The sequence below is a fragment of the Eurosta solidaginis genome, chromosome 1, assembly GCF_040869045.1.
Source record: "Eurosta solidaginis isolate ZX-2024a chromosome 1, ASM4086904v1, whole genome shotgun sequence".
In the NCBI taxonomy this organism is placed as follows: domain Eukaryota; kingdom Metazoa; phylum Arthropoda; class Insecta; order Diptera; family Tephritidae; genus Eurosta; species Eurosta solidaginis.
In genome coordinates this window covers 36,584,121-36,607,600 of record NC_090319.1, presented here as the reverse complement: position 1 = coordinate 36,607,600, position 23,480 = coordinate 36,584,121, and the positions used below count along the sequence as shown (strand labels likewise).

Genomic DNA, 23,480 nt, shown 5'->3' with positions numbered 1-23,480 from the left:
CTTCTAAGTCAAGTTAAGTGTTACCAAGTTTTGAGTAATCAGTAACATGCAATGTTCATTTAACAGAACTGTAAGTGACAGTTCTCAAGTCAAGTCAAGTCTATGCTAAGTATCAGTAATGGAGCCTTTACTGTCAAATAATTGCGACAGCGAGAACGGCTGCCGTCAATGGCCGGAGAATGACAGATAGGTTTGTTTTTTGCCCGCGGTTATTAAATTGAACTGCCATGAATTGCCCATTTGTGTGTCAAATCAGATATTCTTTTAAATGTGTATACTGAAAATCAGACTACATATTTCTATTCATTTCTAAAATCTAGTTAACAGATAAAATCCGAGTAGTCGGTTAAGCAAACATGTTAAAATATGTAAATAATGCAATAAACCAGTCGTCTACACAAATTTTTGACCAACAGAATTGAGCATATAAATTAAGTAATCGAACAGCGATTGAACAGGTGATCGAGGCTGTTTACTATTGTGAACGTTTTTGTAAAACATTCGCTCCTTGTATGAATTCACAATGTTTTTCAATTATTATTTGTGGTGAAGTCAAAAATTGTAGACAGGCTTTGAGTAGCACATATAAAGTTAAAAAAAAATAGTGGAGAAATTTATTAATTATTATCAGCAATGAGTTCGGGAGCACTACGAGCACCCGTTTCGCTACTTATCCACAACAAAGAGGATGATGTTGTTACTGATGAACCAAAGAAAAAGTCGCGTGAAGATTGGCGCAAAGCTAAAGAGCTAGAAGAGGCAAGAAAAGCGGGTACGGCACCAGCAGCTGTGGATGAAGAAGGACGTGACATCAATCCACACATACCACAATATATTTCCAATGTACCCTGGTACTACAATGCGCACGGGCCCACATTAAAGCATCAACGGCCGCAAAGAGAAGATGAACAGGGCCAATTAGAGAAGCGTGCACCAAAAGGTTTAGATACCACGAAACTGGTAACCAAATATCGTAAAGGTGCTTGCGAAAACTGTGGCGCGATGACGCATAAGAAAAAAGATTGCTTGGAGCGCCCTCGCAAAATTTTAGCCAAATATGCTGAATCGATAGTGGTACATGATGAGCATGTCGTACAAGAGACAGCCATAAATTATGATGAGAAACGTGATCGTTGGAGTTCGTACGATCCAGCAAATCATCGAGAAATCATTGAAGAATATGAAAAGGTGGAAGAAACTAAAAGGCAGTTAAAAGCGGAAAAATTAAAAAATAGTATGTTTACACCTGTATTTTATTTAATATACACTTAGTTACATCTCAATTTATTTCACGCTCCCTTTATAGATCCTGATGCCGAAATTTCCGGTGATAATGACAATGAGGATAAATATGTAGATGAAGTTGATATGCCAGGTACAAAGGTGGACTCAAAGCAACGTATAACAGTGCGTAATTTGCGTATACGTGAGGATACGGCAAAATATTTACGAAATTTGGACCCCAACTCTGCATATTATGATCCCAAAACACGTTCTATGCGTGATAATCCAAATCCGCATATGGCACCAGAAGAGTAAGTGTTGTTTGTCACAAAAAAAAAGTTATAGACTTTAACTTTTCTTTTCTTGCAGAGTTGAATTTGCTGGTGAAAATTTTGTACGCTTCTCTGGTGATACCACAAAACATGCAACAGCGCAATTATTTGCTTGGGAGGCACATGGAAAAGGTGTCGATGTACATTTATTGGCTGAGCCAACTAAATTGGAGTTGTTACAACAGGAATATGATAAGAAAAAGGAGCAATTTAAGTCTAGTGTAAGTAAGACCAAACTTTTGAGGGATTTATTAAGACTTAAGATATTTTGGTGCTCCCTGTTAAACTTTAATCTAGAATTCTGCTGAGGGTATCAGGAAAAAAATTGCAGTTTCTATGGCAGGTATGCCAACACGACAGCTTGGTTTCATTTGATTATTATTTTGATGACTTTAGCAGAAGTTAGTGCTGCTCAAGTTGTAAGCAATTGGCACAAACTGTTTTTTCAGTAGTGGAATATATGGGTACATGAAACTACTTAGAAATACAAACTCAGTTCAAGCCTACGTTGGACCAAAATGTATATTAATAACTAGTTGCCGCGGTATAGCTCAGTATATTTCCGATCTTTTCTAATTTTGTTGTGGTGTGGTTTTTCATTTTTTCTACAAATTGGCGGACCTACATGGTATGCCGTTTCTATCTGATAAGCAATATATATATATTTTTTTTTGCAGTAAAGCTTTCCATGAGCACGCTGTTAACGCGAATGAATAGTGATGATCCCTTATCCTACATTACAAAAACAGTAAACTATTGCCCAAGCGGGTAATCTTCCAAAAACACAAACCAATTTGTAGATCATAAAACTATTCTGATATTTAATAAATAACTTATCCTTTTAAATTAAATAGACCAAGGAGCATATAGTGGAAAAATATGGCGGTGAGGAGCATTTAAAAGCACCACCAAAATCTTTATTGCTAGCACAAACAGAAGAGTACATTGAATATTCTCGAAGTGGAAAAGTTATTAAAGGCATGGAAAAGCCAAAAGCACGCAGTGTTTACGAAGAAGATGTAATGATAAATAATCACACGACTGTATGGGGTAGCTACTGGAATGGAGGTCGATGGGGCTATAAGTGCTGCAAATCCTTTATTAAGGTATGACCAAATAAAACAATCTTTTAAAGCTTTATGTACAACTTACTGCTATCATATCTACTTCCAGAACTCTTACTGCATTGGCATGAAAGATCCAGAGGCAGCAACCGAATTTTTGCATCCCGCTACAGAAGCTACAGCAACAGAAATCGCCGAAACAGCTGCAAAAGAAGCGAGGCCCGAAGAGCCAACAAAATCAACGACACTCTCTGCTTCATCATCATCATCATCCTCTTCATCGTCCTCTTCTTCTGAAGATGAAGAGAAACCAGAAAATAAAAAGTCCAAAAAGAAAAATAAAAAACGTGAAAAGAAACGTAAGGCAAAAGAACAAAAGCGTAAGGAGAAAAAAGAAAAGGCTCGGCGAGCCAAAGAAAAAGCGCAACTAGAAGCAGCGCTGCGTGATATACGCGCCAGATCGAATAATGATGATGCTGATGATGAATCAAAGGATGATCGCAAACGCGGTTATAATAGCAAGTACGATATTAAGGCACCAACAGAAGAAGAAATCGATGAATGGAAACGTAAACGTCAACGTACTGATGATCCTATGTTACATTTTATGTCGCAATAAAACAAAGCGAACGACTTGCATTGTATGTATGGAAAAAAAATTATTTTGATTTTCTTCTTGTAATTTATTAACTAAAATTTAAGCATCTAAACAATGGCATATTGATCATACAATAATTCTCTTATCTTATAATACTCCTCCGATAGGCAACCTTCCATTGTCACTTTACCAGTATCCATACGTCTAAGAGCTAAGGAGCCATTTGAGCACCACAGCACACCACCTGAAAATTCTGAGGTAATGTTATTACGCATAAGAACTTGCTTGAAGTCGGAGAGCTTCAATTCATTTATTAATACAGCATTATGTACTGGAATTTCGTCAGTTTCAAGCGTTTCTAATGTTAAAGTCATATTTTCTGCTGCTACATCGACATCCATGCTCTCGCCATTCGTTTGTGTCGTTGTTGTTGCGTCAATAGCTTGTGTACGTACGCCGATGCGCGCATCAACCCAAGCTACTTCGGCATCTTTGCCTTTTTGGAACTGTAGTTGCGAAACAAGTCCTTCAGTTAGCCGCACTTGATATATATGAGATTCGGTGGTGGCATCTATAGTCTGTTTGAAGGAAAAATTAATAATTTCATGTGAACGAAACTTTTTGTAAGATCGTAAATCAGCTTTAAATATTATTCGCCCTATTTTTCGAATTGCGTCTTCAGAAATAGGAAGTTCACGTAAGCAGATTCGAAGTGAAGTTAAACAAATGTAATTTCGCGGCAAATAAAAGAAACGAACATTTACATATCCATAATTGGACTAAGTCATAGTTTATAAAAAAAAAAAAAATCTGATACCTTCTCGAAAACAGCTAAATTTGTTATTTTTGGTCGACACGGAATTACCGAAAATATAAAACTAATAAATCAACTTACTTCCCCTTTTTTTGGCGTAAAAACGCGTGCTCCTATATTTTGTTGACAATGTTTTGCTACCACACTCGTCGCCTCCTCTGAGCCGTGCACTACAATAACACGTCTTGGTCGCAATTGTGATAAAATTTTAAGCATTGATTCACCATCTGAACGTCCTTCAAAATCAATTCGTTGTATTTGCGCATTAATTTCTATTGTTTTGCGTTGACTAATACATTTTGTTGGCTTCTCTAGCAATTGTGCATCTAAAAGCATATAAAATATGTTTTAGAAACGCCTTTTTATATCAAATACAATTTTCACATTACCAGTAGTTTGTGTTTTATTTTCTTTTGGTTCCTCTTTCTTAATATTTTCCTTATTATGCTCATCCATGGACGCTTCAGCGCCCACATCAGAGATGCGATAGTCATCCAAATTTATAATTTCGCCATATTCATCACATTTGATTTTTTCTTCGTGAAATGGAAACATGGCATAGTGCTTTTTATTTGATTTAAAGAATCCAGTGTGATGACGACCTTCTCGCCTTACAACTATGTCATGCTTTCCAGTAATAACCCTCATTTCGATATCATCATCCGAATCAGAGCTACTTTCCTCTTCGGCATCCTGTTTAACAATTAAACGATTCAGCTTTTCACCTTGTGTGCGTAGATATTCTTCTAGCTCAGCGCCTTCCAGTTCAATACGTCGCCGAATATCTAGTTCTAATTTTCGTCCAGGTGCTGCATTTTCAATTAAATCCATTGATAATGTACCATGTGATGTTCTAATAATAAAATGAAAGTGTATTATTAATTCTTGTTGTTATTTAAATTTATATTCAAGAGCTTTGTTCAATCGATTTTGAGAGGGTGGGGCTATATGGTAAGGGCATTGGGTGAGGTGCTGCGAAGTGTAATCACACTTCTTAAAAAATAATTTAAACAGTACGCTTTTGAACAAGTTCCGAGATAGAACGTTTTCGTATCAGCAACTCAGTTAGGGTAGGCTAATGTCTAAATCGGTAAAATAAAAGAATGCCTTACCTTGATGTAATTATAATACTATTTAACGGATTCGCAGCCCACTGAACAAAAAGCTCGCGTGCAAAACCACTTTCCAAATCGGGTGTACTTGCCAACACAACTTTGGGACTAGGCATTTTCGCTAGCTCAGCTAAATTGTGACACAATTGCATATGACGAAATTGAAATGGATTATTTCTAGCTACTTCAAATATCTTCATTAACTTATCGCTCATCCATTCAATTTGTGATTTAGCAAATTCAACAACATTATAGCTAACATTATTTAACATTGCCAAAGAATATGCCATCAAACCAGATTCTTTATTTTTCCAAAGTTGATCGAGCATATGCGCCAATTCCAAAACACGTCCCGCCGTATCAACTGCTATAAGAACATTGCCATTATTGCGCACTGTTTGTAAAATATTCGTCATTAGCTTTTCGTCTCGTGCACGTCGTCGTGCTTGTTGATATTGTGCATTATATGCGTCTGTAATTAGCAAAGAAGGACGCTGCAAGCGCTCCAATTCACAACCGTTCAAATGACGTTCTTTTTTATGATTAAAATCTGTTGCATATACAATATCTTCTTCACCAACTTTAAGAATTTTCCAAATAGTGCCACCAATCATGTGTCCAGCTGGTAGAGGTGTTACTGTTATGCCATAACCTTTGCCTATAAGAGAGGAATGGAAAATAAATACGTTTAAATGCTTCATACATTTTATGCATATGAATTCATGCAACTAACCTTTTAGCGATACTGTTTGATTATATTTCAATTGTATTATCTTATCAAAAGCTGCATCCACATCATCCAGTGAGAATAAATCAAAATCATACATATTATAATGCGACATATACAAATCGTACATAAACATTTGTCCCATCTTATAAACAGGTATTGTGGCATAAATGGGACAATTCATACTGAGCTTGCCCACGAGGTACGGTAGCGCACCCAAATGATAAACGTCTGGATGTGATAAGAGCACTGCATCGATTGTGTGCACATGCCTAAAGAGCAATCAAGGGCGTTTAAAATGACTTTATTTGTCACGTTGGAATATTCAGCACAGCTCACCTTTTCAATTCCTTGATTATATTTGGATCAAACTTTTCATCCCATCCGCAATCCAGCAATATTCGCACCTCATCTATTTGTAAAATATAACAAGGTGGCGACTCATCCATCGCTCCAGATATTGTATGTAGTTTTATTATAGAAGTCATTACGTATAAATATTATTTAAAAAATGTTTTGCGCAAATTTGTATTTTGGTTGGCTCAAGCAAAATCTAGCCGGCTGTCAATTGTCAGTGAAACCAGACTTTAGAGTTGGCAAATTTTGTCACAGCTACTGAATAATCACAGTACATTTCCGCGACAGGTTAGAAGGAATGACCGTGACAGATTGCCTGTGACATCATTTATATCCCGTTACCAATAAACTCAACCACAGACTAAAACAAAGCTATATGATCACAGGAACAAATCGCTTCTATGCTATATGCTATGAACCATGCATGGTACAATAACCAGGTAAAAGCATCAGAGTTGCATTTTACATGTTTACATGTTTCTACATGTTCGCTTTTTTTTTAAGTGACACCGTTGGAGCGAAAGGTCAATACTTCGCACGGAACAGCTGCAGCACACAAACGGATATGCATGATGTACCACGAATAAGTCATGAAACCCAGACGCAGTAACCTTCCCTAGTTTCAGGGCCACCATTAGTTTACAAAGATCGAAAATATGCTATACACGTATACGCAAAACGGCCCTTATCTGGGCCACCACTAGTCAACAAAGAAAAAAATGCTAAACAATTATACCTACGAAAAGGGCCACAAACAGTTTGCGAAGATAAAATATTGCTAGACAATTATGTTTTACATGCTATAGATTTACTTTTGGATTATTTATATCATCCATATGATGAAAAGAAAAAAACTGGAGTATAACCGATACTGGAGTTGAAAACGGAAATATTCCAAGCCGAACTTTTACCGTAGCAGGTACCGATACCAGATCCAACCTAAAGCCGAAATTGCTACAAAAGCCTCCTGGCTAGAGCCAGAAGGAAAACCCGAAACCGTAATTGAAGTCAGTACTACAACCGAACTAGTATCCAACACAACCGTGCCTTTTTTAATTCAAAAAGATTACATCTAAAGACATGGAGTACATATTCTTCAAAGAAATCTGCACCTCGAATACCGACACGACGAGTTTCCAACGTTAAACGTTATTATGTATATATGTATCTTCGATATTTATTAGGTTACTAAATTACTTAATTTTTACTTTACAAAATACATGAAATTTTAAAATAAATCAGTACTTATTCATGAACATACTATTAACTCAGCATTTTATATACAATCTCATCCCAAATTTTCAACATCTCTTGGAGACAATAACGTTAGCACTCATACATACATGTATTGAAAATAAGGTCCACTACAAAAAACATTTAGCAATAGCATTTCCCAATATAATTTTAATACTACAAAATAACGACCTTAGGCAGATAAAGTAGGAACAATATAATTCCAAAAAAGTTGTATCTCACTTTACATTAAACTGCTTTGGAATATAAATACATACGCTAAAAGATGCATACAATACAAAACGGTTCCTTATTTATATATCATAAACAAAATTAATATCGCGACCATTGGATATTTTTCAAATCAATTGGTTCTAGCACCATCTCCCATAATGGAGACATTTCACGTAAACGTTCGACATGTTTGATGCAGGTATCGGTAATATAGTCAACCTCTTCAATGGTGGTAAAACAACCAATACCAAATCTATAAAAATTTAACAATAAATTAATTTCAAATTAACTAAACAATTCAGTACAGTAAACTCGTATACCTTATTGAACTATGTGCCAAATCCTCATCAGTTCCAATCGCACGTAGGTTCCAGTGATGCAGAAGTACATGCTGAGGCACTAGACAACGCCACATCTTTTAAGGCCATAAGTAATGATAAATTTAATAAACCACTATACCTTTGCTCTGGATCACCATTACATATGTATACCATATGATAATCTTGAAGTGATGCGATCATATAAACGTTTCGACAGAAAATCTATAAATTTCTTATCATATTCCATTTCTTTGAGTGCAAGATAACATGCAACACCAAATCCAATAACAATAATCGGAAGACGGAAAAGAAAAATTTTAGCTCGTTCAAAAGATATTCCCAAAAAACCGAAAAATGACCCCGGAGTGCTTCGAGGCCGGGGTGGAATCCATAGTATTTTTGCGCTGGCGGCCTTCGGCCGCGCTTATAAAAAATTAATCTGGGTGGGTCCAACACCGGTTTGGAGACCAAAACTATATCTGCGCAAAACACTTATGTCCACAATTTTTTTTGTGGGTACAATATCATCAACATTACAACGCGCACATGAAAATTTTCAATCGAAAATTTTTAATTTCTTTTGCAAATATCTCTTGACAGACACAAAATATTTAACCACCGCCTCCGGATTATTGTTGTCGAAGTCAATACGCGTCTTTTAACACCTCTCTCGATATTTTTGGACGCGTATTATCAGTGTGATGCTGTCGTATAGAATTACCAATAGTTGATGTGCTACAAACGTTGAAGAAATGATTCAGCTGCTAATGGAAATAAATAATAACAGTAAATTAAATAAATATCATTTAGAAATGAGTTAAAAACCTTTCTTTTCTGTTTTGTTTTGGCTTTGTTGACGAAAATTATATGTGATATATGCCACCTTGGTGTGATGGTAGCGTGCTCCGCCTATCACACCGTATGCCCTGGGTTCAACTCCCGGGCAAAGCAACATCAAAATTTTAGAAATAAGATTTTTCAATTAGAAGAAAATTTTTCTAAGCGGGGTCGCCCCTCGGCAGTGTCTGGCAAGCGCTCCGATTGTATTTCTGCCATGAAAAGCTCTCAGTGAAAACTCATCTGCCTTGCAGATGCCGTTCGGAGTCGGCATAAAACATGTAGGTCCCGTCTGGCCAATTTGTAGGGAAAAATCAAGAGGAGCACGACGCAAATTGGAAGAGAAGCTCGGCCTTAGATCTCTTCGGAGGTTATCGCGCCTTACATTTATTTTTTTTTTTATTTTTCCTCTTCCATCACTTTTGAAAGAAAAAATTGAAAGACCGATTGACAGTTTATGTTCCATCGGCAACAACAAAATACACAGGAGGGTTGCATTTTCACTTATGCTTCTACCTGGTAATTGTACCATGGAACCATGGCAGAATGATACAAGGTGGCAGCATGGTGACATACTTACAAACATAAATAAAAATCCAATGTACTTTGTTTTTGTAAATTCGATGGACAAATGTCAAAATCGTACTGCGCCGGAAGTTGATGTATCAAATCAAAAAAAAAAAGTTTATAATCAGCTGTTCCATGCTGCCACCTTGTGTCGTTCTGCCATGCTATGAACCAATGCAATGAGTGTATTATTTAAGCTGTGACTGAATAACAGTAGATGTTCCAGAAAATGATACAGAGGCGGCTATAGAAACACCCTCGCTAACAGTCCTTATCCACTGTTAAATCGATCGTAGCAGCAACAGTAATTTGTACATAGTTGATCGAAGAGTAAAGATGTTGCAGGGACGAAAAATAGTGTGAAGCAAGCTTCACAAAATTCTAGTAGGTCACATTCACCACTTACCACAGCAGAATTTCTTAAACTACCACTGTCTATATTTATTATTTAACAATGATTTGTACACTTTTAATTCAGCTAATGTGTTCAGAATTTACATTTTTACACTCTAAAACTCAAATCAATGTATTTTGTGTGCTTAAATTATGTTATAATTTGTGTTAAAGTTTGTAGTGTGGTGGAAGTGACCTACTAGAATTTTGTTACGCTCCGCTGCTTTCCACCGAAGTTTGCGCCTGCAACATCTTTACTCTTCGATCAATCTTTGGTTTCTACAGACTGTTCCTTAGGGCCGATTTCACCAAATCGACTTAACTTAGTTAAGTCATATTTTTTAATTTTTCTGGTTCACCACCAATGCTTAGCTGAGTCAAAAATTAGCCTACCTGTCAGCTGGCTTATTTTCGACTTTCAACAGTGTTGCTGTAGTACAAATTTTGAGTCGAATTAAATGGCAGTATTGATACTTATTTCATTATGAAAATATACCAACGCCGCTCTTGTGTGAATTCACTGGGAGGCGTGTAATTAAAACGTAGCAAAAATACTACTATGTATAAAACAGCTGACAGGGTTTTTGTATGTCAAATGGGTTTAGTGGCACATTTGGTAAAACCGAAAAAAAACTTTGCCTCAAATCTTGGCCAAAGGGCCCATTACTGATACTTAGAATAGACTTGACTTGGCAACTTAGCCACGATTATACTCCACTTGGCGCATACAATCTCACATCATAATCAACTGTTTTCCAGCTGTCATTTTATTGTGAAATATTTGCTACTGTTTTGATGCAAGAACAATATCAGCAAAAATTTCTTCTACAGCTGAGTTTACCCCGTTGTTCGCACAGAGCGTTGAACTTGGCGATACAGTTCAACTTCTTCCAAGTCATTTTTTCTTGCTTGACAGCATAATAAAAACAGATTTCAATTTAGTATTTGTTTTTGTTTTTGGCGAACGAAAAATTCTATTTTAATATAATTATTTATTTTGTTTTTAAATATTAGGGGTTGGGCCAAAGATGGCTGCGAAGGACCATGAACAAACTTGGTTCTCTCTTCGCTACACTCGTTATAAATGAAAAGGCCTTTTGATTTATATCTTTTTAAAAACGTTATAAATTCTAAATTTTTAAATTTCTTCTTTAGTTGTCAATGATTTTACAAAATTCACTTTGCACAGAAAACTTGATTGATTAAATTAACTTTAAACTTTAAAGAATAACTTTGGATATTCATATAAAAAATATATATTATATATGTATGTATCTATATGATTATGGCACGTTACAATAGGAGCGCGTCCGCGATTGCCGGGTAATAGTACTTAACTGGTCGATTCGCACATTGTTTGATGGTGATGGCACCTCGTCGGTATTGGCGCCTTCCAGTTCGCCGCGTACGGCTGCGCGTGAGGGTGGCGCGTGCCGCTATTTAATTTGGTAATGTAGGCGAATTAAACAGCTACAAAAAGTGGTGGTTTTTAAACAAAGTTAATTTTGAGTACTACAATTAATTTAGGAGTGTAAAAATTAAAAAATAAAATAAAAATAAATGTCAATTTGTATGACAAAATGTCAAAATGAAATGGAACCAAACAAATGGAATATCAAAATGTAAACGTCACTTAGAACTTACATAGAAAATCAAAATTCAACAGACTTGTAAACCAAATTAAGTGTTGCTAAGTTTTGAGTAATCAGTAACATGCTATGTTCATTTAACAGAACTGTAAGTGACAGTTCTCAAGTCAAGACAAGTCTATGTTAAGTATGAGTAATGGACTCTTTAACTTAAGTTGCAACTCAGTTTTAGCCTAAGTTGGGTTGGTGAAATCGGCCCTCAGAGGTTTTCTGCGACACCTCAACACAAGCCGTAGGGAAAAATATAAAGCTGGAGACATTGGTGCTTTATCGGTAACCGTATCGGTAACCTTTTAACAGCTGATTCGACCAACCTTATGAGAATCAATGCAATCGATTATTGGTGCCGCTAAGGTCGTAACCGAATCGTAGCCAACCAATTGGGTTTTGGTTTACCGTCGTAACGATAAACAGCTGATTACGTTAGTGATACGGATACAGCGATACGACATACGGCACCAATGACTCCGGCTTAAAACTGATTCCTGTTGTCGTTTTTGTTTTGTTTCAGTCACAGTCACGTGTAAAAATCGCTGTGACTGTGTGGTCACAACCACATATAACGTTGTTTCACTAGATCAGCCAACATTACCAGACTTGAATAAATTTATAAACAAATAATTTTCGTTGTTAGCGACATGTAGTAGCACTATTGTAGTGGGGGTGTCCGCTATGTAGTTAAAATTGTAATTGTAGTTTGAATCAAGTCGGCAGACTTGAACATAGTGTACAAGTACAAGTGTGTTGACTTATCTGTCAGGCATTCTGACAGGCACTCGCTGGATTCGGAATGACAGCGAATTCAAAATGGATACTATTACCGAATGCTCCGAATGATTGAAAAATTGAAAAAGTCCATACGATTGGTAGTCAAAAATGTTGTCGTTGAGACCAAAAATGCGACTCTAGACCTGAGATTTCCATCAGGTGAGCGAGGCTGTTTGTAGTTTTGACGTTTATCGCTTAGTGAACACACTTGGTATAGGTACACTATGGACTTGAAGCATATTTAAATAAACGCATAACATTGCTCTATTTCCTATTAAATTTCAGTTGCATGACAACATTTGATCTAAAAAATTGAGTCACCTATGGTCGATTGCAAGAAAAAGAAAACTAATTTGAATTAAAATTTTTGGTAATTCTATACGACAGCATGACACCTTAATACACGTCCAAAAATATCGAGAGGGGTATCAAAAGAAGCGTTTTAGATCCAGGATCCCGAATCCGGAAGCGGAGGTCAAACATTTTGGGTCTGTCAAGAGATATTTGCGAAAGCAATTGAATATTTTCATATGGTTGTTGTAATTTTGATGATTTTGTTGTACCCACAAAAAACTTGGGGTGTTTTGTGTGGATATAGTTTTGGTCTCCAAACCGGTGTAATTGTTTATAAGCGCGGCCGAAGGCCGCCAGCGCAGAAAGATGTCCTGCGTAAAAATATTATGACCACACCCCCCGTTTCGGAGGGACCAGGGGTCATTTTTCGCTTTTTCGTTAATATCTTTTGAACGAGCTAAAATTTTTATATTCCGTATTCGGATTATTGTTTTCCAGGTCAATACGCGTCTTTTGACACTCCTCCCGATATAGTTGGACGTGTATTAAGAGTGTCATGCTGTCGTATATAACTACCAAATTTTTAATTTAGGAAATATTAGTAGGTATACACATTTTCCAAGCACAGTAAATTATTAAAATAACTGTATAATGCCCAAAGCTGCTCAAACATTTTTATATTGAAGTGCAAATCGTACATGTACTGCAAAATTTTACATACACCGACATTTTTTTTGTATTTAAAAAATAATAATTATATTTTTAAATTTTGAAAAAACTCAAAAGTTTTAATATATATTTTCCTTAAAACATTTCGGAAAATCACTATATCATCGCACAATACTCAAGAGCAATTAAACTTAATTCTCAAAATCCAGCACAACAACTTCACTTGGTTGATATTTATTTCAGCTGTTATTGTCATTAATATGGCATTTAGATCATTTTCACCAATTTTTTTTACGATACGTGAATTATTCCGGAGTTAGAGCTTCAACATTGTGGTGGAACACTTAGTCTAAAAAGGCCGAAGCCACGCCCACTGCTCGAGCCTTAACTCAGAAATGGATGAGGTCCAGACTGAATCTGATGTCCAACTTCGAAGTGAGCGCGAAACTTGAGCGAAACATAGGAAGGGAGATGTTTGCGAAGTACCAAACTTTGCGACCTCGTGTCTCGAACATCTCAAAATAATGAGATATGCAGATTTCTATATCTTATCTCAAATTCCAAACCCTTAAATGGCTGGATTAGTACTAATTCTCTTAATGAATCAATTTTGAATTCAAATTTTGTTTAGTGCCATAATATTTTTGAATAATTTGTAGTAATTAATTTGTTAGTGTAAATTTGTTTTTTATACCGAAGTGCTCGTTCATCATATGAAAGTGCCTTTGCTTTACACTTACATATGAAAATCATATTCCATATGAATTTTATTTATATGCGTGGACACACGGAAGGGCTGTGAAGTGTAAATTTGTATTTGTGCCTATGATTCAGGGCAGCACAAAAATCGGAAATTTAATATATTGTTTATGTTTTGCAAAAGTAGACGCAATTGAAAAAAATCAATTCAACAAATTTAGTTGACTCAAAAGTTCGCGGCCAGTTAAGATTGTTTAATGCAATTATCGCACCCCCGCTCAAGAGACATTTTGGGGTGAAAATCAGTTTTGCTATTTTGTTAGCTGTGTCGCCTTCTCCAGATTCAGAAAACCAGCAAAGCTTCCCATAGCAGCCGGTTCTTTTTGCCGGGCGTCTCGGGATGTGTTTTCCGAACAAGGACTGTAATTTCAGTGTAACCCCATTTAATTTATTGCTTCTTTCCTACAAATTGCCATACTCGGTGCGGCGCCTTGCAGCTGGATTGCTCCATACTCTCCTGCCCCGGGAAGGTATTGCCCCAACCCCGGTCCTAGGATGTGGTTCTGCTGCATATGCCGGAAAAGGATCTAACAAAGATAAAATTAATAAAGCAAACAAAAAATAATAATGTTGCCACTAAGATTCGAACCTCCGCACTTTGGGCTGTCATAATAGGCTACGGCGAGTACCGAAGAAGATTTAATGATGAGCTATGCGTGCTTTACTCAGACATCAACATTGTTCTACGAATTTGAACGCAGCGGGTACGTTGGCTAGGCCATGTTATGCGATTAAAGATGATGCTACGGCTAAGAGAGTGTTTTTATCGGAACCCATTTATGAATGCAGGGGAAGAGGGCTTGGTGTGACTAATTGGCGCCAGTTAACCCAACGAAGAGGCGACTGGCGTGCCTTGCTGGACGGCCATAGCCGCTTAAACGGTTAAGCGCCAATGTAGTAAGAAAGCACATATATAGGCTATATGACCAGGTAAGCATATTGTGACGAATATTAGCATCACTAAGCGATACCAAGTAAATACAGGCACAACAACAATAAAGCAAGCTGTCACTCTTGTGTACATCAAATCAATCATCACTTATACACATACATACAAGGCAACGAAGAGATAACTCACACACAGATGTAGTCATCAGCCGAAGTGTTACTCACATATACACACGCATATGGCTGCAAACTACAAATATACATGTATATGGCTGGTAACCAAGCATGAAGTTAGCGAAATTACTAGACCTTAGGAGAAATGGGTGAACGAGGAAACCGAGACTATAAAAGCAGCGCAAGCTGAGGCATGACTAATCAGTTTTGATTTAAGCACGCAATTGGTTGTGAAGTATAAGTGTTATTGTGAAGTACTCGCAAATTAGTCTAATAAAGACCATTTTGCATTATGAACCTTGGAGTTATTTATTCAACAGTTTAGCGATTCGAATGTCAGCAGAAGGTTTGAAATAAGCGGAATTTCCCTAAATTCGTTACAGTATTATAAAAGCTTTGTAAAGTTTGGTTAAGGGCTTTGTGAGACCATAAAGGACATACACATACACATTAATTTTATAAATACGATTTTTCTTTATTAATTTTATAAAATTTTAATAAATTAGTAACACTATTTTAAATTTATAAATTGATTAGATAACGGCTTTCAATATTTTTAAAATTATTTTTAATTGCGACCCTTATTTGAAACTAAGTACATACGGGTATATCATTTTATTCACAATAAAAGTGAAACACTTTCAAATCACAAGAATAATTTGCAGCCTTTAACAGCATATCTATCGAGAGCTGAGTGAAATACCGTTCTCCTCGGATGACAGTTCGAAACCACCCTATCTTACATCAAAGTGTATTGAATATGTGCTCACTTAAGGCGTCTTTGAAACAAATCCTGAGATACGGGGTTCCTGAACCAAATTCTGACTTTAGGCGTTTTTCAAAAATTTTCTCAGATTTGGAGCTTTTGAAATGGCACCCAATATGGGGTGATATTCCACACAGCTGTCTATTCGATGTCTAATGATGACATCAGTCGAAAAGCCTCAATTCACGTGTGATCTTTTTTATTTTATTATCGAGAGTTTTGTCCTCCATTTCGCAAATATAATGATGTCGGGATGTACATTCCTGTCCATAATAATTGTAAATATGTTTTGTTGGATTATAAGTAAGACGCAAACAGCGTCCTTGTCCTTCAATTTCCACAGTATTGTTTAGAATCGTTTCGTTAGTTGTGGGGTCCTCTTCATCCTTATTCTTCTTATCACCATCATCACCTTTCTCATTATCACCATCCACATCGATTGTATTGATTTCTGTATTATTAGCATGTGACATCGCTATAGAAGTAAGATTTGTATTTGGATTAACAGGTTTTGCAGAGTTAGACCAAATCCAAAGTAAACCAGGATTTAAACCGCCCAACCAATAATCACGTCCACGGTGTTGAGGCTGATTAAGTAGATAAGCCATAATTTCTTCGTTCTCGGAGACCTTTTCAAATTCTGCCAAATGTGAATTGAGTGCCTTACAAGCTGAATTGGCCGTCTTCCAGTTCACCTGTTGTTGACTGTTGATGTAATAGCAATTATCGCTGATACGAGTGAAATTCGTTGAACAGGGATCACGGACTGAAATTTTATAAATAATTATTTAAAATTATTAATGCACCAAACTTTACTAAAGAGCTACTTAACAGCTTTGCACCTTCAAGATAACTACAACTCTCTGGGGAAACTTATCAACTCTCTTAAGGTCGGAGAGGCTAACAAATCTTTTCCTATATATGTACATATATTTCACTCTAACTATAGCAAGCACCTTGTAAATGGTGTAAGGGTTTAGTTAAACCTCATAACGCTCGAATATATGACTGGACGTTTGGAGGTCTGGCAATCAGGGGTATATTCGGTTATATTTGATCGTAGCCTTCGCGACACCAGGGCACCTCGGAAAGTAAGAGTGCCTTACCATAGCACGGGGCGCTGCTTTCTTGGAGGGATATTTGTATCCATATTAATCCGGAAGATAACGATATCAAGCCGGAAAGCATGCAGTCAGAGAGTTTGGTGAAATAGCGATCTGCCATTCCGGACAAAAACAAGAATTGGGACGGGAGAGAGACTGAAAGTGGAAGAGAGTCCTATGACAATACCAGACGGCATTACGAATTACTCAGAGCTTCGACGGAGTAGTCAGCCCAACTGGCCGCGGTTGTGGGAGCTTGGCATGGCATCGTGAAAGTAGATCAAACGCAGTTGACTGACAAAGACTCCGCAACAAGTAACCTTTAATTATTTAACTGGATTCTAAGTTGAATAAAGACGAATAAGATAAATCTGATCTTAATATGCGCTAGAAGAAGGAAAATGTTCCAGTCTTGTCTTCGAGAAGATGAAGCAAGTGATAAAACAGTCCCTGACTGTAGCACTAATAGAAAGCAGCAACCCCTATCGGTAGATGTCTACTGAAAGATGAGTACCTGTAGAATCCAAACTGAAGCAAATAAAACGTTACCGTCCTTCAATTCGACGGTATGGTACAATGTGGTTAAGTTGATGACCTGCACCAATAACATGACCTAAGAACGGCTGAAGGGAGTTGTTCCAGAGCTTAAAAGACAAAGCAGATGCAGACTGTGTGAAGTGGTGGATATATACCAAAGTCATGGTATGGCTACCACGTATGACAACCCAACCACGCATCACAACCCAATATACCGACCCCGGAAAAGGTACTTCGCGTATCTCAACACTACATTCCCCAAAGAAACATGGAATCCGGGGTATGCTGTTCCCAGAGTGTGGGAAAAAACCGGGGAGACGGGCAGTATTTTCTGCGCCTCAATACGCACCCAACCCGCATAAAAGCTCTAGAGGTTATGCTCACCCTCCCTAAGAAAGACTTAAATGGGCAACATCGGACAAATTTCAATTAAGTTAGAATAAATGTTGCCCCGCCCTGTAACAGAATCTTATTTGTTTATGAGGAAATGACAAAAAACTTTATAAGGATCCAACAGATGCACGAATGGGAAAGCCTATCTACTGTAGGCATATAATATGTAGCTCACGGATATCTTCAAACTAAAGAGAAAAATGGGTTATGTTATCTACTCGGAAGATCAAGGAAGTACAAGGCCGCCTTCCTGGCTGAAGTAATATCGAAAAGATCGCACGCTCAATGGTTACTGCGTCCGTCATCCGTGTCGATTTTCTCTGACCCGGAAGGAATACTTAATCGAATATTACAATAAAATGTAGACAGTCTGTAAACCAATTCACCTGTTTGTGAACCACAGCAAATTGTGGCTCCTAGGTCACCCGGGAAGGGCAGACTCTGTCCTAGAACGTTCGACTACCTAAGAAAGTACATAAGATGCCAGTGCCAGAGAAACCGCATCTATATCCGGTAAAGTACTACCGATATTGCCTACGATCCCCAAAACCTTCTGTTAGCATTTTTATCGCTGAAATAAAAAGTAAAATAAATCACGGCCACCAGTTAAAATCATCGATACCACGAGGACCCCAGAGTAATAGTTGGCTACCAGACTAAACTAAGCGAATTACAATATTTTTACAATCACCTTCTTTTTGATTATTTCCAGCCATTAGATAGTAGATCAATTGTTCTGCGCGTCGTACACGACTCTCCAAGTAATCGACCCTATAGACAAGCTTCTCTATAGCACCCAACAGATATAAATCGTTTTCTGTAACCGCGCGAAACGGTGGTTGCGGTCCGGTGTGTTGTACTGTGGGTGGGTGATGTTGTGGCACAGGTACTGGCCTCATTTGTTGTGGATGCGGTGGTAGCGGCTGTTGACTGCTGCCGCTACTAATTACGCCACCTCCTCCACCACCACCACCCAAACCAAATAATTGTTGGAAAAATCCTGGTTGTTGACGTTGTTGCATTTCTTGTTGTTGTTGCTGTTGTATCATTTGATTGGTCATAGGCCGAAATTGTGGATTGACAACATGAACTGGTGGGCGCATATGTGGCTCTAATTCGACTGCTTCCCCAATACGCTTCGTTATGTAGACATTTGGCCGCTTGTAAGCCGATGAATGATAGGATATTGGTCCCTGCATTCCGGTCCCAGGCATATTAGAACTCATCATAGACATGTCATTTTGGCTGGGAATGAAGGGCAGGTCTTTTGAATTGCGACCACTGGAACTAGATTGACTGAAAAAAAAAAAAATACATTTAGACAGGCAGTATTTATTATACTATCACCTTCTTTAGTTTTAAATTAAATAATAGATTTAAGAAAAAATTTATTTATATCTTAATATATAAAAAAACACTTGTCACAAACTTTTTGGCCGCGATGGACTCCTAAACTACTGAACCGATTTTGAATTTGTTATGCACCTCGTGTGTAGTTTGATCTAACTTGATAGGATAGGTTGTATCTCAGTTTATAGTCGCAACATTATTTTATTGCAATTTTTTTTATTTGTTTATACGTAATAATAAAATGTTACGTATGCGCAGTGGCACTCATATTTTCAGGTGGTGCGGATATACTTCCGTGTAATTGCTTGGTGTTTAATTAAACAACCTGCTTATCAATAATATTATAGCGCATGATATCAAGTATAGCACACCCCCAGGCCCGCCGAGAGGGTGGGGCGGGGGGGGGGGGTTTCTGAGGGGGCCCGCGATTTAGAGGTACTATGACATTTTTTTTGAATTCAGGAGAGTCTTTAGTTGTTCCATGTGCATTTTTTAAGCCGAATTTCAAAAGCAACGAAAATCTGCATTTCGTTTTAATATTATAGTGAAGTGTGAAAAATAAAAATCTATATATATAAAAAGAAAGGCTAAACTGTGTGTTACTTGGTCGCCGGTGTTTCGGTCGATTTTGTTCAAACTTTCACACAAGTTGCGTAAACCTCACAGGGTCTCGAGATATAGGCCAAAACGTGGGCCAGTGAATGCCTAGACAGTGTTTGTACAATATGGATATCAAATGAAAGCTGTTGATGAGTACTTTAGTACAGAGTAATATATTATCCAGAGACGGACTGGGACTGGGACTGGGACTGACTGGGGGAGGGCAGAGTCAGACGGAAAAAGCTTAATAAAGCTAGTACAGATTAATATATTATCCAGAGACGGACTGGGACTGGGATTAGGACTAGGACTGGGACTGAGAATCGGAGTGGGCCTGGACTGGGACTGACTGGGGGGAGGGCAGAGTCAGACGGAGAAAGCTTATTAAAATGTATGCAGATAGGCCAAAACAACGTCTGCCGTGTCTTCTAGATATATATATATAGTTTATAGTACTAATACATTGTCGCAGCTCATTATATATCATCCCTCCATATACAGCCAAAGCAATAAGAACTAGCAGGGTGGTAGGTGTGTGAATTAGGATGGTAAGAGCGCAGAGGAGAAGAGGGGAACCGCGGTTGCTAGATTAAGATGACCAGCCCAAGCAGTACAGTTTCCAAAAAAAGTTTCATTACGTCCTATGAACATGTTAGGCATTTGTAAGAAGAACTTCCTTGACTTCTTATTGGTAACAACCCATATGGTTTTATAATCGGCTTATTATCAATAAGTACCGAAGAAGATTTAACGATAAGCTGTACGAGCTTTACGCAGAGTCAGCGAATTAAAATGCAGCGGCTGCGCTGGCTACGCCATCTTATGCGAATGAACATCGCATTAGACGTTTCGCCTAAGAAAGTGTTTCTATTCGAATCCGCCTATAGAAGCAGAGGAAGAAGGCGGCCCACTCCGCTGGAAGGACCAGGTGGAAAACGATTTAAACTCCCTTGGTGTGACTAATTAGCGCCAGTTGGCAGAGAGAAGAAGCGTCTGACGTGCCTTGTTGGACGGCCATAACCGTTTAAACGGCTAGGCTCCAATTAGGTAAGTAAGTAAGTAACAACTAGCGTCGACTTATCAGTTTGTTCTTGCCGAGCCATCGGCTTCCTATTTGTTTCTTATCGGCTTGTCATAGAAGGGTTTCACACTTGTCATCGCTTTATATTAAAGGCTTAAAGGTATCCGAAACACTGCCAAGAAGAAAAAATGTACTTCGAAAAATACAAAAATTGTGAGCTTTCCTCGAGACAGCCACTAATCGAAATTAAAAACTAACGCCCGAAAAAAATTGTTTATTTTAAAATATTACTTCTGTAACGGGTCTTTGATTTCATAGGCCTGCATAGTTTCTAGTCTCTTCTCGGCTCCTCATAAACCTTTCAGTATTTTATAAACTGATAAAAAAAAAATGTAAGGCGCGATAACCTCCGAAGTGAATTAAGGCCGAGCTTCTCTTCCAAATTAAGTCGTGCTCCTTTTAATTTTTCCTACGTCTCCGAACGGAATCTGCAAGGAAGATACATATTCTCGGAGCATCTCTTCATGGCAGAAATACACTCCGAATGGTAGCAAAACCATTGCCGATGGGCGACCCCGCATTGAATTTCTTTCTTCCAATGCTAATTCAGTACCAGGTTTTGTTATCCCAACAGCTGATTGCTTCTTCTTGATTATTTTATTTCCATATAGCGCCTTGTACTTTAATATGTCAGTCAACGCGAATTCAGTACCAGGTGTTGTTATCCCAACAGCTGATTGCTTCTCGTTGATAATTATCCGTACAACGCGTTGTACTGCAACATGCCATTTAATCGAAATCAATGAAAATTTTCTTTTGACGTGACATTCTTTTGTACGGCGAATTGGTTGAAATCGCTTTGGCACCACCTGGTATGGATTCGCCTTGATGTCAGTTAATCGAAATCAATTAAAATTTTCTTTTGACTTGACATTCTTCTGCACGGCGAATTGGTTGAATTCGCTTTGACGCCATCTGGTATGGATTCGCCTTGCTTTCGTCTAATTAAAAAAGGCGAATTCAGTACGAGGTGTTGTTATTCCAACAGCTGATTGCTTCTTTTAAATTATTTTCCATACAGCGGCTTGTATTTTAATATGTCACTTAATCGAAATCAATGAAAAATTTCTTTTGACTTGACATTCTTCTATACGGCGAATTGGTTGAATTCGCTTTACCAACACCTTGTAGCAGCAAAAAAAAAACAAGAGTTACAGTAATACTTAGTTTTGAAAAAAAAAAACCATGAAGCACCATTTCAAGCTAATTAACCACACCCATGAAATTACCTCAATACATAATCCTCTAAAAATTCCGACCACACCAATGGTGAGGCGTTTTCTAGTGAAACACCGGAACTCGCCAATCCAACCAATGATTCATTCGCATATTTTAGTGAAGGCAGTGTTGGTTGATTGTTTGATGATGTTTCGTTGCATAATACCAAAGTAGCCAAGTTCAAAACAATTGACACCATAAAAATTTTAACGAATGATCGTAATCGAAAGTGTGTAATGCCATACATAACATAACCGTTATTGCGGCAACTAAACGTTTTATTAACCCATTTGACGTAAGTTAAGAATTCATGATGATTTTCTCTGCGTTTTTCTTGCACTTTCATTTTCATTTTGATTTAAAAAATTTATTGTTATAATATTAGGTATTGAAAAATGTAAGCATTTAATCAATAAAATTATTTTTGTATGTAAATGAGTTTATTTGTAATTTTCATCACGTTCAGTATTCTTTTTAACGACGAACTTTGTCACTTCATTTTTACTTTTATTTTTTTGTTAACCAACTTCTGGAATTCATGCGTCCGCTTGTCGTGCGCTTAAAAGTTGAACTGAAGAAAGACATAATGTTTGGCTTGAAATCAAAATTGAAAATATTTAATACCTTTCTTTACATCATAAAATCAAGTCCAGGTATGTATGTATGTTGCGTGCAAATATGAGAATTGCTTGGTCTTTAACACAGATAGTTTACTTGAAGAGACACATTAATGCAACAGTTGCTTCCATCTAAAATGGGATATAGTAGATTTTTTTATGATTTCCGCAAGCTTATTAAGTTCGGCTCAAGGATGGTAAATCCCGATATAGCTGCACAGCGGCCACTGTTGCTACCTTTTATAGGAGGTGTACTTTTGAGAGGAAGCCGAACCGAACGAAGGCTTTCATTTCTTCTGCTTTTACATATAATGAGATTAACTTATCTTTCTGTTAAACTCTTAAGCGGTAATTACATAACTAGATTTGCCAGATTTTAGATTTTCACATCGATAATCGGTAATTGTGAATTATTTGTTGTGAAATATTTGCCGATACTTTTTTATACATGGTGAGATGGTTTCCGGGTTTCATCTCTGCATGGAAACAAGAAATGAAAGAAAAATGCCAAAAACCCCCAAGAGTACGCTTACACAACCACCGATTTTGATCGCCCGATGCCGGTCATAATCGTCCGATAAAAATAAACACATGTATTTAGATGAGCGTGTGTACATTTTAACCGATCACCGAATTGTTGTCGGCCGTTGTCGTTTTTCACTCCCGAAAAATTCGTGCGTGTTCAATTTTACCGTCCGATAAATTGCGTGCATTTACTGTGAAGAATTAATTATTTGTGCGATGGACTGAAAAATTTATTAATTGTGTGCAAAACTTATGAAAAAGCTGCCGGCCGATAATT

General features: G+C 37.4%; 3 protein-coding genes across 5 annotated transcripts; 1 reads left to right on the top strand and 2 right to left on the bottom strand.

The window, feature by feature from the left end:
• Positions 1–511: 511 nt before the first annotated feature.
• Positions 512–6,334, top strand: Slu7 (Pre-mRNA-splicing factor Slu7). Of its 3 annotated transcripts, XR_010953375.1 has the most exons (7): positions 512–1,234; positions 1,307–1,535; positions 1,594–1,777; positions 2,411–2,662; positions 2,730–3,261; positions 3,386–3,476; positions 6,028–6,334. XR_010953375.1 is itself a non-coding variant. In XM_067786751.1 (6 exons), exons 1-5 carry the CDS (start codon positions 634–636, stop codon positions 3,237–3,239), a joined length of 1,776 nt encoding a protein of 591 aa, XP_067642852.1. In that variant the 5' UTR covers positions 512–633; the 3' UTR covers positions 3,240–3,261; positions 3,386–4,928. The 3 variants fall into 3 exon arrangements, 2 of the variants coding, with proteins under 2 accessions (XP_067642852.1, XP_067642843.1); XM_067786751.1 differs by lacking the exon at positions 6,028–6,334 and having other exon boundaries at positions 3,386–4,928; XM_067786742.1 differs by lacking the exons at positions 3,386–3,476; positions 6,028–6,334 and having other exon boundaries at positions 2,730–3,355.
• On the bottom strand, positions 3,270–6,470 carry Cpsf100 (cleavage and polyadenylation specificity factor subunit 2). The gene is made up of 6 exons (XM_067786704.1): positions 6,211–6,470; positions 5,878–6,143; positions 5,145–5,802; positions 4,422–4,885; positions 4,114–4,358; positions 3,270–3,796 (listed from the first exon to the last, which is right to left on the bottom strand). Exons 1-6 carry the CDS (start codon positions 6,357–6,359, stop codon positions 3,326–3,328), a joined length of 2,253 nt encoding a protein of 750 aa, XP_067642805.1. The 5' UTR covers positions 6,360–6,470; the 3' UTR covers positions 3,270–3,325.
• Positions 6,471–15,463: 8,993 nt separating this feature from the next.
• On the bottom strand, positions 15,464–23,215 carry LOC137248089 (uncharacterized). Its single transcript, XM_067779285.1, has 4 exons — positions 22,686–23,215; positions 22,073–22,632; positions 18,504–19,108; positions 15,464–16,545 (listed from the first exon to the last, which is right to left on the bottom strand). The coding sequence occupies exons 2-4, from the start codon at positions 22,411–22,413 to the stop codon at positions 15,944–15,946; spliced, it is 1,548 nt and encodes a 515-aa protein (XP_067635386.1). The 5' UTR covers positions 22,414–22,632; positions 22,686–23,215; the 3' UTR covers positions 15,464–15,943.
• Between the last annotated feature and the right edge of the window lie 265 nt (positions 23,216–23,480).

Coding starts and splice junctions, on each gene's coding strand:
- Slu7 (XM_067786751.1), top strand. CDS start 634: ATGAGTTCGGGAGCACTACGAGCACCCGTTTCGCTACTTATCCACAAC. Junction 1,536..1,593: donor CCGCATATGGCACCAGAAGA/GTAAGTGTTGTT, acceptor CTTTTCTTGCAG/AGTTGAATTTGCTGGTGAAA. Junction 2,663..2,729: donor GCTGCAAATCCTTTATTAAG/GTATGACCAAAT, acceptor ATCTACTTCCAG/AACTCTTACTGCATTGGCAT.
- Cpsf100 (XM_067786704.1), bottom strand. CDS start 6,359: ATGACTTCTATAATAAAACTACATACAATATCTGGAGCGATGGATGAG. Junction 5,803..5,877: donor TCAAACAGTATCGCTAAAAG/GTTAGTTGCATG, acceptor CCTCTCTTATAG/GCAAAGGTTATGGCATAACA. Junction 4,886..5,144: donor AGTATTATAATTACATCAAG/GTAAGGCATTCT, acceptor TTTTATTATTAG/AACATCACATGGTACATTAT.
- LOC137248089 (XM_067779285.1), bottom strand. CDS start 22,413: ATGAAAATGAAAGTGCAAGAAAAACGCAGAGAAAATCATCATGAATTC. Junction 19,109..22,072: donor TTAGAGGATTATGTATTGAG/GTAATTTCATGG, acceptor TTTTTTTTTCAG/TCAATCTAGTTCCAGTGGTC. Junction 16,546..18,503: donor TGGAAATAATCAAAAAGAAG/GTGATTGTAAAA, acceptor ATAAAATTTCAG/TCCGTGATCCCTGTTCAACG.